Consider the following 13,960-nt stretch of genomic DNA (forward strand, 5'->3'; position numbering starts at 1 on the left):
AGGAAATTTACACAAAGCCACCACATTTACTTGGGTTGTCACATAAGACCATCTCTAGCAGATCCCGCATAAAACCGGCCAACTACGCTTTTTCGGTCGTTATACGGGACGGCCGCCCGAGCAGATAGCCGAAAAAAGTCCTGGCCCGTAAAAAGTTTACGGGCCCCCGATCCGGTATATATGCCGGCTTCCGGCCGATTTAGGGTATCCGCCCTTCATTTCCTCTAGCCCTCTCCGTCGCATATCGTGTACTCCGGTGAGAAATCGAGCGCGCTTCGGTAGCCTTTTTTCCGTCGGATCGAAGCTACCATGGCGTTCGCCGGTGCAGGGCGTGGCGACGGAACGGTGTTCGACGACCGGGGTGGCTTCAGGTGACGCGGTGGAGGCAGCGCGCGGCGGTTTCCTAGATGCTCTCACTAGAAGCATTTCCTAGATGCTATAGCACTGGTTAGATCCATTTTCTATGGGTCCTTCACTCGCTCTTGTCGCCCTTCTATCGGTCTTTTATTTGTTCTTTCACAGACTTTTCCGATTTTTTTTGTTTTTCACCTGCTTTCTTTGTTTTTTATCAGTTTCAACTTTTTTATTTCTTTTTTTCTTCATTTTTCTTTGATCATTTTGTTTCTTCCTTGGTTTCACTAGCCTTTTCTTTTATTCATTTTTTCTCTGGGTTTCTATGCTTCTTTCTTGGTTTTAGTTGGTTTTCTTTGTTTCCATTCTTTTTTTTATTTGTTCTTTTTTTATTTCATTGTATTCTTTGTTTCGTTGTCGGTTTTGACGTCTACCTTCTTTTATACAGATTGTTAATATTTTGTATACATAAGAAACATTTTCTCGTATGCGTTTAACATTTTTCAGTTACATGATTAAAAAATTCTATACATATTTAACAGTTTTTCAAATGCATAATTAACATTTAAAAAACTTAAAACTCTCTCTCTCTCTCTCTCTCTCTCTCTCTATATATATATATATATATATATATATATATATATATATATATATCCAAATATAATCAAAAGTAAAAAAGATAAAGGAAAACACGCGAACAAAAAATTGAAAATAAACAGAAGAAAGGAATGGGCCTGCCCATTTAGGGAGGGGCTTGAGGCGAGCGCACCCTAGGTTTCTCTATAAGCGAAACATGGCGCTGCCCCTTTTCTTTGTTTTTGTTCCGCGGTTGGCAATTAATTATTAACATGGCATTTACTCAAAAAAAATTAACATTGCAATTTACCTCCTCCTCCTCCTCCTCCTTGTATACACACTATGTTGATTTTAGTTTTTTCAGTGTACTCATCCTTCTTACAGTTGTATTATTTTTTTCAAAAGCCAAAACTTTCTATGTTTAGCAAAGTTTAGGTTTTAAAATAATACCAAATAAATTAATATGAAAAATATATTTCATGATGGGTCTAATGATACTTATTTGGTATTGTAGATATTGATATTTTTCTCTATAAACTTGGTCAATCATGGTGGTTTGATTTTTTTAAAGAAAAATATGCACTTTTTTAGAACGGAGGGATTAGGATTTTTCCCTTTCCTAAGAAAGAAAGGTTTAGCTGGCCTCCTGGCCTTGATGGACACATCGATGTAGGATTTGTTTTTTTTTTCAGTTGGAAGAGAGAACGGACAAAAAATAGAATTGTCTTCTTTGAGTGAAAAGATGATCCTTAGCATGTAGGGAAAAAATTGTATGCATTATATTAGATGCCATATTTTAGTTACATGTTTTCTCGTAGCAAATTTTAGTCACAACAAATATCCTTTCTACAGATAATTCATTGTATATCACGCTTCTATCAAGAAAACACTAAATAGGTTCCAGTCTACATTTTTTTTGTTTAAACAACATCTCTAACATTTTAAATTTTTCTAAAAGAGATTCTAGATGTACATATAGTTGCGACTAAAATAGGTCTACTATTTGGTGCCATAGATCTACAAAGTTGCCTTTTGTGAAGCTCACGTATCAAAATTTTATTAATGACACGTGGAGCAAATATATATGTAATGTCAATTTTCATTCTGAGAGACTATCTTTGCAACTATTTCTCTGTAACTCCCGCAAAAAAAACCTTTACGTGTAAAATTAGTGTGGCAACTGTTCAAATGTGGTCTAATTTCTGCAAGATATATATCCAGGTACAATTGTAGGACATAAGTTCTTTTGCAAAAATTTAATCATACTGAGTAAGCAGATAAAAAATAAATGAAAAAAATAAAAAAAAAACTGAAAAAAAAAACCTTCACCTAGCTACAGTGGCTAGTGTGATCTATAACATGCCCTATTTGATCATGTCCTTGTATGTACATTACACTGGGACAGGTCCCATGCTACAGCCTCAGGCGATTCAACACCAACCAAAATCTCGACTTATCATCTTATCAATATTACAGTGTCAAAAGACGGTAAAAATTGCAGCAGTGATCGCATATGGCGGTCTCCAGCCCGGTATGTATGACCACCGTTTTGTTGATAATTTGCTGGTGTTGGTTGGTCTTGCAGTTTGTGTGTGATGAAACCAGCATGTCAGAGGTCATCCTCCGGGTATGCTAATAGGCCGACCGGGTCGAGGCTGCCGACGAGACCCGTTCGGAGCTCCTCACGTTGTACTTCTCGTACACTTTCTCACGGTTCTCGTTCCACCAATTTTCAGCCTGATGCTCTCCAAAGCGCCTACGGCTGCAAACAATAAATGTTTCAGAAGGGCAAGATGTCAATGTAAATAGTAAGATTTTGCAAGGAAATGTGGGCATGTCAGTCAGTGTAGCAGAAGCATAGAACAGAATGTATAAACACAACTCTCAGCAACACATCGAAGCAAAAGTAATACTAATTAGCCTGCTGAGCAAGATAACTGGAAGTTCTCATTTTCTGATGGTGTTAAATGTGGAAAAAGAAAGTGCTCTAGAATATGATAAGAAACTACAATTTGGTCGCATATGAACTTGTGGCCAATACAATATACTATAGGCTGTCTGGACGGTAAGATCGTGTCCACTGACTAATCAAGCAACTAGCATTGGAGTCATCAATGTTCCATGAGCTCTTTGTATTTGAAAAAAGAAAAGCAAATTTGGTAGAAGAAAGCAAACATGACAGGAAATAATTTAAATTAAATACCTGAAGCGAACCCTCTTCAGATCCCGAGTCCCGTCGCGGAGGGTCGTGAGCGTTATGTAAACACCTGGTTCATACTGCTCGATCCACTCGGCCTGTACTTGGTTGCTGGATATTGATATTGTCCCTCGAGGCTTGTATCCGTCCTCACCATTTTGAAGAGACCTAGCATCTATGCTAACATTATCATCAGTTCTGCTACTTGCAGACAGCATCTCATCACTATTGCTGTGGGCTCTTCGATGAGGGCGATCCGGTCCGTGAGGACTGGTAATTCTAAGGCTGTGAGTGCTGCCTTCACTATTTTCACTAATATTGCCTAATAATTTGTGTTGATTTGTGATTCCTCCATTTGAATGTGGCGATCGTCCAGAGTTTGGACTAGCTGCATTGAGCAACTCATTCCTTGCTTGGTGAACTTTTCCATTCATGCTAGAGTAGGTAGCAACATGTGGCTCGATGCCATTTGGACCATGTACTTGCTTTGCTTCATTGAAATCATAAGCTCCATGTTCTGGTGGTAACCTCTCAGCCATGTCCTTCAGCTACAATTTTCGAGAAAAAAAACACACTCAATAATGCATATTTAACAAATATTTCTGGTGAAAAGATGTACCCTGTTCTGTTTGAAAGAAACCCAGATGATAGATCTGAGATGTAGAAATAGCAGGAAGCGCACATTTGGATGGGGTGCTTATCTCCCTCCCTTTATGTTTATATTCGCAAATGCAGTTTTTAAGAAAGAAATGAATTTGATCACAATGCATCATTTTACTCTGTTTTCTTACAATGAGCTATCACAAGGCATTTTGATGATGCATTTGCCTGAAAAGTACCTCCAATACTCATGCAAAAACTATACTGTGAAAAGCCTATCAGGCATCTCTACTTTTCTCGGCGATGGAAGATGTCGTATCGTAGGAGAAGCACAGTTATATAAAAAAAATGACTATCTATTGTAATGCATTATGGTTTACGTTGATCAGTTGGCCCAATACAACATGATAGAAACCAAGAGAGCTAAAGCACTGAAAATTACCTGTGCCGTTAGAGATTTTATAACTTCCTTTGCAGCTTTGGATTTTGCAGACTCCTCTGCAACCAGTGTCATGGCCTCCTGTACTTTCTTGGCTGACTTATGCAGCTCAAGTTCATGATGGTCACAGCGATTTCTCAGGCTGTCAACCTACACAACATATAGAAGAAGTAGTCTAAATTTCTTGCGCACATACATACAGTGATTATTAACACCCAAGCAAATTTCTATCTGCTGAATAATAAAGAAAATGAAGTAGATACCTGCGCACGCAGCCTCTCAACTTCCTGGCTCAAGAGCTCATTTGCTTTCACCAGATTATCGGTGGCACTTTTCGAGAGAGAAAGGCCATGAGTTGTTGGAACTGGTGTTGTAGAACGTGGCGGGCTAGACCTGCGAGAGAAAGGGGAAACGGCTCTTGAACTGGTTACTGACCGGGCCGCTGGCGTTCGCGCTGCTCTCGGAACCGCTGGTCTGTTGAGATCCGCGCCACCGGAGAAAGCGATATCTCTCAGCTGCAGCAGCGAGCTAACTTGAGGGTTCCGGAGAAAAGACAGTGCATCAGTCTTCTTCCCCTGTTTTGCTGCCTTACTGTCCAAACTTCTAATCATGTCCATATTACTAGAGAGGACGGATCTTCCTACTCTAGCTTCTCCATTGCTTTCACCTAGAGCAAGGTCTTTCTTATTAGCTGAAGTAGAGGCATTCTTTAACTTGGAGTAGCAGGAATCACAAACACGATGCAGTTTCCCCGGACTAGGAGCCAATGCCGCCCTCAACGCCTTCCGTGAGGTGCATGCATTACAGTGGACAAGTCCACAGTTATAGCAGTTATGCCTCTTTCGGGTAAACCCGAATGGCTGCCGGCACGAGGAGCACTGGGACTGATCGGCTCCAGAAACCCATTTGTGCAGGCATATAGCAGCAGTGAAGTTTGCACCGCAGGCTATGTGCCTAACAGCTCTGTCTCTCAATGCCTCGACCGTTGTGGGTACTTTTCGGTCCTCTATATCTCCATGGCCCAATCTCCCATTAGCTCCTTTGCCCCATGTAAACACCTCACTTCTACTTGTCAAAACCGCAACATGGTAGGAACCACAAGCGATCTGGAGAACATGCTCACTCGCAATCTTATCTTCAACCAAACATGGCCTCCCATCTGAATTCAGATTCCCGAGCTGGCCATAAACAGAATTACCCATGGTCCACACTTTCCCAGAAGTTGTCAAGCCTACGGTGAGGCTGTGGCCACATGCCACCCTGTAAAAATCATAGTCAATAAGGGAAGCCACACAGGTAGGCTTAAGCCGTGCCTCCTTATCACCGTGACCGAGTCGATGCTTGTCGCCGTCTCCCCATGTGAATAGCTTCCCAGCAGACACGGTTGCGCTGGACTGAGTGACGATGACCTCTACAATGGCTGCAGTGTGCCATACACCGCATGCAACTGCAATTGTTTTCAGGCCTGACAGTGACTCTACCTCCCTCGGACACGAAATGCTCTTCACATCTCCATGGCCTAACACCCCAAATGAACCATCTCCAAAGGTGAACAGCTGGCCCATCGATGTAATCAAGGCCGTATGCCAGGTCCCGCAGGAAACATAGGCAATTTGGAGACCTTCCAGTGGCCCAGAAATCCTCCTAGGTATCCAGTGTCCTACATCAGTACCATGTCCCAGAAGTCCAACATTGTGAGTTCCATCACCCCAGGTATAAAGCTCGCCCGTCGTTGTCACAGCACAGGTATGAAACTCCCCACAGGCAACAAAATCTATGTTGCAAGCTGCTAAAGACTCGACGAGACGAGGGTGCACAGAATCTTCCCGTGTTCCATGGCCAAGGCGGCCTCCGGAATCTTCACCCCATGTAAAAACTTCTCCATTTCTCGTCACCAACGAGGCATGCCTGACCCCACAATCCACATGGTACACATCAAGGACTAAACTGGACTCCAACGGCTTTGGGAGCAGGAAATCAGTCTTCCCAGTTGATCTGATTACAGTGTCGGAACTTGTTCGTGCAGAGTTGTCACAGACAACTTCACCCCACACATAGACATCACCTAAGGAGTCACAGTCATCTTGTGCAGAACCATGGCTGGATGTGCTAGGGGCACTAGAGATGCTTGCTCTAAGAACATCCAACTGCGGCCCCTTTGTGTACATATTTGTCACATCTGATGTCCAAGCGACAAGAAAGCAACGAGGATACTATCAATATACACATACGCTCACAACTGCCATGATAGTATTGTGTAGAATTACAATGCTGCTGGAGTTATAAGCTATAATAAGGTGGATGTCTCAAACACCTGCACATAAATAACAGATAAGTGTAAAGTGATTGTAGGGAAGCCGACGAAGACAAAAATAGAACTTCATGAAAGAGTGAAAGAAGCAAAGTATGTGCAGATAGCAAGTTATGAGATGCCACATAACAGTAGCATGGAAAGCAGACAGTACAATATATATTCAGTGGAGGTAACGAATTCAAGACTGCGTCTCATGAAAACAATTAAGCAGAACTAGTATATATTACAAAAAAGCAGGGCAGGTTTCCTAAGTCTTATATTGAGAAGAACGAACTAGTATTTCACAGGATGTCGGAACAAGTTTGCGGTATACAGTATAATTTTGACCCTTCAGGAGAAAAAAAAAGGACAATAACTTCAGGTAACATTTTGTAAAAATTAGGTGAACCCCCACTGTACAACAGAATAGAATAGTTCACAAAAAAAAAATCCAGGATAAAATCGAAATCTGTACTGCATCATGAATTATCGGTAACGCTAATTGCCTACTTTGAAATCTGTACTGCATCATGAACCATAATTTCACAAATATCTGTTCTCTAGCTTCCCCAAAGGGTTGGCAAAGAATCATCAAGTTGTATCCTGAATTGGAAAAGAAATTTTTTTGCTCCTACGGTAGCAGACAAAACTACAGAAAAGCAGGGCAGGTCTGGTAAGTTCTATATTGAGAAACCGAACTAGTATTTCACCAGAAGGATGTGGGAACAAAGTTTGCTGTATTCAGTGTGACTTTGATCCTTCAAGGGGGGAAAGGACAATCACTTCAGGTACAGTAACATTTTTTTCTAAAAATAGGAGGGAGAACCCCAATTGTACACCAGAACAAAACCGGATGAAATCAAATCCTTTTTCCCTCAAGGATAAAAATCAAATTTTGTACTAACTAATCGGCTACATCGGGCATATAATCTCATAGGCATCCGTTCTCTGCCTTCCCCACAGGCTTGGCAGTAACCTTGCCCCCAATTTCCTGACAGATTGTATCCTCAGTTGGACTACTTTGCTCCAACATTACCGGACCGAATCGGCATCAGGGGGCAGAGGCTACCTGAATCCCAAGAATCAGCAATAAGAAATCCTCAAGAACTACCAACGGGGGGGGGGGGGGGGGGGAACAAAACAGCCACCTTTGCCGCCGCAGAGCACAGGCCCAGAACCAACCTCTCAAATCCGCATACACAGCACAAATTTCAGCAGGAAGGCGGAAGATTTGCTCACCGGAGCCCCGCGCGCCGCAGAAGAAAGAAACCGCCCCTCCTCCTCCTTCACCTCCTCCTCCGCCTAGATCCGCCCAGCCGGAGCGCCGCCGGACGAGGAACAGGTTCGCCGGCCACCGTACGCCGCTGGCGGCTGGAGAGGGACGGAGTCGGTGCGCTACCACCACACTCCCTCTTTTCTCCTCTCCTCTCTCTCTCTCTCTCTCTCTCTCTCTCTCTCTCTCTCTGACCAGCACAAGAAGTACTGAAACACACGGGTGGGTGACCGCCCTCACACTCCTCGCCCCGACCCTTTCTTTCTCCTTTCGGGTGTGCGCTCCGGATCCCCCGGCGGTGCTGCGGCGGCGGCGCCTAGTTAGTCGCCGTCATCATCACCACCCCACCCGCGCACATGCGCCTCTTGTGTTCTTGCTTTGGACTCTTCACTCACTCCACTCCCCTCAGCTCGCTTGTTTTCTAAGCCAGCCGCTCTCTGCTTAGTAGTTAACCACCCTCTGTCTGCTCCCTCAATGCAATGCCGCCATTGCCAGTGGAAAAGTAACCGAACCAGCTGGGCTCTGCTTTGGCATGTTCCCTGTGGCTTTCTTTAATCACAATCACCACTGCTGTGCTACTATGTGTTTAGTTTCTGCTTGGGATCTGGATGGATCCTCTTGTTCTTGCCACCATTCCTCTCATCTGGTTATGTCCTCTTTTCTGTCTAGAGATAGATTAATTGTTCAGTCTATGATTATCGCCGCCGAAAAATCCGATGTGTTGATAATGTAATGTGCTCTCTTTTTTTTGTCTCCGCGGAAAATTCGATGTGTTGATAAAGTGGTTTAGGTGGGTGATTTGGTCATTTGGTTGTTTTTATCAGGCTTGGTTTGCTGTTGTTCAATTATGGCCTGCTAAACATATCTTATACTCTGTAGGATATTGTCTGGAAGTATGTGCACAAAGAGGCAAAAAAGATTAACTGCGCAAGAAAATAGATAAACATGAGTATCATATAATTCACACTCCCTCCGATCCAAAATAAGTGTCGTGGTTTTGAACCAGGGTTACTTCTAAACTGCGACACTTATTATGGAAGGATTGGATGTAGTATAAAAATGCGCCTTGACGGAGGATCCGGTCGGTCATGTTCCTGTCACACTTTAGCTGAATCCTAATTTATATGTTTCTTCTTCTTTTTTTCAGGTACAATATCTCATATACTTATCCTGGTAATTGCTAGTGGTTCACCCAAAAAGAAATATACCACTAAGTATTGCTACTTAACAGAATGTGTTTGATAATGCTAGAATACATGTGTTTTGGCGCTAGTGGGGCGATTTGGTCATTTGGTTGGGCAGGATTAATGAATGGGTGGTGCTGCTTTTGAGAAGATCAGGATGGGGAACATGTTTACACTAGATTATTGGAATCTAGGTTGGAAAATGCAGGCCAAAAACCAGTACAAAATCTTGTAAGCAACTTGCTAGTAATATATATGTATATTGGTATGAACATCTAGATGAGAATCTAGATTGTTGTACCAAAATCAGCAAAGAGATCAGGAAGGCTCTGCTTCCATAACAAGCCTTTTTCTTGGAGGCAGCAACCACCTGTCCTGTCCCCCCGGTATAGATGCAAGAGAATTTCTGCAACGACGAATTTTTTACAGACTATGTACTGCTACTAGCTAGCGTGCTCGTTAAGACTCGGCTCGTTAAGCTCGTTAAGCTTAACGAGCAGAAAATCATGCTCGACTCGGTTCGTTTGAAGCTTGTTGAGCTCGTGAGCGCTCGTTAACAGATTTTAATGTGTTACGTTCTACAGGATGAGTTTGTAGGTGTGGTTTTCAAGATGAAATATGGTGACTACAAAACTTTGTTGCCTCCAATGTCGATTGGATTGAACAGATGAACTGAGGTGCTACAAAAAGTTATCACGTAAGATGAAAAAATGTATTGTGTTGTCACTAACGAGCTTAACGAGCTACTCATGAAACTCTTTAGCTCGTTCGTTAAGCTCGTTAAGCTTAACGAGTTGAAATCAATGACTGGCTCTGTTCATTAAGAAACGAGCTACAAACTTAGCGAGCCGAACTATCGAGCGCTCGTGCTTTTGGTCCAGCCCTACTACTAATACAAAATTAATTAAATGTTGAGATTAGATAAGCTTTGCTACAAATGTAATCAATCAATGGGGAGTAACACTTTGCTGTGCATCGATCAGTGCATCCATATGTGTAGGTGTGCTGTCCTGGATCGATGCATTTAAGATGGTTGATCCAAGAGGGGGCACAAGATCTGTCTGAAATATGTATGGAACACCACCATCTTGAATTCTCACTAACTTCATGTGTGGCCAGTGAACATTGAATGTGCTGCTGCTGTTACGTGTAGGAGTGTGTATGTTGGAGTGGAGCTCACATATGAGGCATGACTCACCATAAGTTTGAATTTGAAGAGGTGTACATGTGTGGATATGGGGCTGATATTTTTCTTCCTTCCAAAAAGAAGTTGGGTTTTTACGCTTGAGAAGGAGAAAGTTTTTTGAGGTTTGAGGAAGAGAAACTGAATGATTTCTCCTATGATAATCCTCCCTCCAGTCGACCCTCAAATAAATCCTCCCTCCATCCGGGTTTACAAGGCTCGTCTTGGAAAAATAGTACCAAGACCAGGGGCGGATCCAGCCCAGCGCCTCGGACCCCCTTTGTATACTGTAGCAATCGCTATAGTATTTTTTGCTACAGTCTACAAAGGAAATGGGCCTCACGACCCGGGCCTGGGGCCTAGATCCGCCACTGACCAAGACAAAAGCGAGAAAGCAGAGGATTAATAATGATCTTTTTATTTAATGCAGACAGATGCTGGAAGCAAGGGGGGAAAAGGCCCGAACGCATATGATGGAATTATTGTTGATTTGGAAAGCAAGAGAAATGGAGTAAAAAAAAGCCGACAAGATTAAGATAGAGGAAAGCGTATATTTCTACTCATTTTTCTTATTTTAGTACCCGCGTCGCTCCCGCAGGGGCGACTCGGGCGGCGCAACCCGCGCCCACCGCCGGCCCTCTCCCCCACCTCTCCTCTCCCTCGTCGCCACCGGAGGTGGTCGTTGGCTCTCCGGTGAAGGTGGCGACGAGGATCTGGCCGCTCTTCGTCGGGAGGCTCTAGATCCGTGGCGGCGGCCTTGGCTAGTAGATCGATGTCGGGCCTGCAGCTTCCAGCGCTCGTTGGTGTTGGCCGTTCTTCCTCGGCCACGGGGGGCGGCGAGGTAGCGGCGAGTGGTGGCTGTGATGCGAGCGGCTTGATGGCGCCCAATCTAGATCTGGAAGCTTCTGTCTGCCTCAACCAGGGTTGTCTTCAATGGTCCTCCCTTGCGCGGCCTTCGGTCGCCGGAGTTGGACCAGTTTGGGGGCTAGAGGTGGGAGGTGGCTCCGGAGAAATCCGAGGCCGGCACTGCAAACCACGATGGCGGCGACGCCCAAGGGCGGCGTACCCTTCTTACAGGCGCCGTCCAGGTTGCCTCCTTACCCTCTTCCTCCCCCCATCTCATATGTTGGCTGAAAGCCCAAATCCTTGCCGGATTGAGCGACAGTGGCGCTCCGGGCGTCATCACCCTCTTGGGGGTGTTGTTCGTGGTGAGCTTGGGGTGGATGTGATGCTTTCGTTGCTTGGCGGCGATTGGTGGCGTGGTCGAAGTTCGTCTGGTGGCGGTGTGTTGGAGCTCTGCCGCCTATGTGCTCCGCCTCGGAGTCCTCCTTCCACGGTGCTTGGTCTTCAGCAGCCCTGTCGGACTCGGTTGGGCGGTGCTTCATCCTACACATTGATGGTGGCGTAGCTCGGCGGCGTGGTGCAGTGGATACCCGGTGTCCGATGTGTGGCGCTGAACTCGCGCAGGAGGACGAAATTGTCTGGTGTCGTGGTGGCGTTGACGGTAGAGAGGCCTCACGAAGTCGATGCATCAGTTCTGCTCTGAGGATGGAGCGATGGAAGATGGAGGAGACGCCCCTTGCAGCATGCGCATGTGGTGCCCACTGGGAGTGCGCCGGACCCGTGTGTGACCCAGTTCAAGTAGTTGCTTGGATGGGCTATCCGACTTTAAATGTTAGGCTTTGATGCGATGTCTGTTTGGTATTAGACTCTGACATTCGGCACCCCTTCATCAAAGGGATAGGAGTAGCAACAGGCTTTGCCAAGATGGTGGCTCCGGGCTTATTGATGCGTTACTTTGTAAGGTCGTCATTATGAATAATTAATAAAATGGATGCATGCAACGTTCAGATGCAGAGGCCGGGGTTACATACAACCTCCTTTTAAAAAAAATTATTCTGAATTTGCGACGTTCAGGAAGTGGCCTAATTAATAAACACGAAGCGGAGGGAGCATCATATTTTATTTGTTATTTTGGACACTAATTCTCTCCGAATGACCATTACTCTCTAAGTGTGCTTTCGTATAAAATGTTCAAAATCTAATTCACTAAGAAATCTTTTACTGGACAAATCTAGTCTTGTTAGTAATAACATTTGGACATGTTAGCTAGCGGTCAAAGTTTAGCTGCCGCACGCATCCTAAGATTGTGTGTTTCCATTTAAGAAGTACGAAGGAAATTCGCTAGTTTTCTTCACCCGGATTATCTTATCTACTAACTTATCATCGATCAATTCGACGGATGAACAAGTGGATCACATTCAGTACCACCTTGTGTTCCTTGGCGACAATTTGTACAATTGGCGTTTCCTTGGTTAGGCCGCATGTGATCGGCAACTGACGACAAGATAGAGAGGTTAGCTGCCAGGTTATCTCTTACTTTGTGTAGCTAATCAAGGGGGGCAATAATTCCATGAGGCCCATGCATGCATGCACGAAACGCAAGCATGTGATTCCGCCACCATGAAATGCCAAGAGAAGAGCTGAAAACCCCGATGATGTGTCATGGTCCAAGAGTAGCCTCCCATGCATGTGATGGCCATGTATCGTTCTTGGCAAGTAGCTAGCTAGGCAGATCATCATCACACCATGTACGTACGTCCTTGAAGGTGAAGCCTCCAAGCAGCAAGAGGACAGGGGTAGACATGTCGCTCAACTGAAGGTGCAATGCAGATGGATGGCCGTGTGATGGTGATGCAAGAGATTTGGTAGCGTGCGTGGCTTCATGCCTTTGTTGTGTATCGTATCGATCATGCATGTTGTGTTGGGGGTGGATTGGACATTCTTAGGTTGGAAAAAGATCGAGATGATCTTAGTTGTCGCATACCCTCCCACTACATGAAAAAGAAAGTCGCCAAAAATAAAGTTTCCTACTCAAATTGTTTGTGAGTCATGAAAATTACTTACCACGTATGTAATTAGCACATTTCATTATTTTTCTCAAATTTTTCATGATCACAAATGTCTTGTGTGGTTGCCACACGTCTCGGCAATGATACAATCAATACGATAATAATACCCAAAAATATGGGGCGTATTAGTCGGCCTCACCAAGGCCGTGTGTCCCCTAATTCGTCACATGTGAACCCCTAGAGCCATATGTGTTTCTATCACCGATAGTGATGTCACAATCAATATCGATACATTTTACATCGCCATCCATGCTATCGTCATTATCTCCTAGTCGTTTCATGTATCTTGAGGCACCCACCCTCACTAACGAAGAGCAACCGGACAAGCAAAGTGAGATGACTAATATGTTTTGTGTGTCAATTTTTTTAGAAGAAAGCATAGGTTTAGGCTCGATAAATGAGTACACATAGTACAAAGCCGAAAGCATACCACCCACCGTCCTGAAGAGCAACCATGCACCATCCACAACCATCACACGCGAGTGCCATCACCACACATTGGCCAACACCTTGACAATTTATAAGCATGCTGCAAGAAGTTTATAAGGATGAATATCTTGTACTGCATACCCTCTGCCCTCTCCTCTGGGGTTTGAGGGCATTGCACAACACAACAATCTTTTTCATGGAAGATTAAGTGGAGAGTCATACAATTCTTTCGGCAAGCATGGTTGTAATAACTATCTTGGCAGGTGCACAAGTAGTTTTGCCACCACCGTCACGACACAATGAAGCATCGAAACGACAATCTGTCATATGTAGAACCGACAATCTACAGGATGAGAGTGCCATGGGCTCTCCTATCGATGGCCACACCAGGGTGGGATGGTATGATGAGGCTTTTATCCCATTATACAACATCGCCTTCGCGGGCGAGAGGACGATCTATAAAACTCAAACTGCACCCGACACACCGAGAAGCAGGTTGTTGGTGGTAGAGTTTTTCTCGTTA

The 13,960-nt window shown here is 44.4% G+C and overlaps 1 protein-coding gene across 1 annotated transcript; it reads right to left on the reverse strand.

The window, feature by feature from the left end:
- Positions 1 to 2,275: 2,275 nt before the first annotated feature.
- Positions 2,276 to 8,136, reverse strand: LOC123103647 (PH, RCC1 and FYVE domains-containing protein 1). Its single transcript, XM_044525300.1, has 5 exons — positions 7,696 to 8,136; positions 4,427 to 6,477; positions 4,167 to 4,313; positions 3,131 to 3,672; positions 2,276 to 2,689 (listed from the first exon to the last, which is right to left on the reverse strand). The coding sequence occupies exons 2-5, from the start codon at positions 6,329 to 6,331 to the stop codon at positions 2,560 to 2,562; spliced, it is 2,724 nt and encodes a 907-aa protein (XP_044381235.1). The 5' UTR covers positions 6,332 to 6,477; positions 7,696 to 8,136; the 3' UTR covers positions 2,276 to 2,559.
- Positions 8,137 to 13,960: the final 5,824 nt, after the last annotated feature.

Source organism: Triticum aestivum, chromosome 1B (assembly GCF_018294505.1).
Source record: "Triticum aestivum cultivar Chinese Spring chromosome 1B, IWGSC CS RefSeq v2.1, whole genome shotgun sequence".
Taxonomy (NCBI): Eukaryota; Viridiplantae; Streptophyta; class Magnoliopsida; order Poales; family Poaceae; genus Triticum; species Triticum aestivum.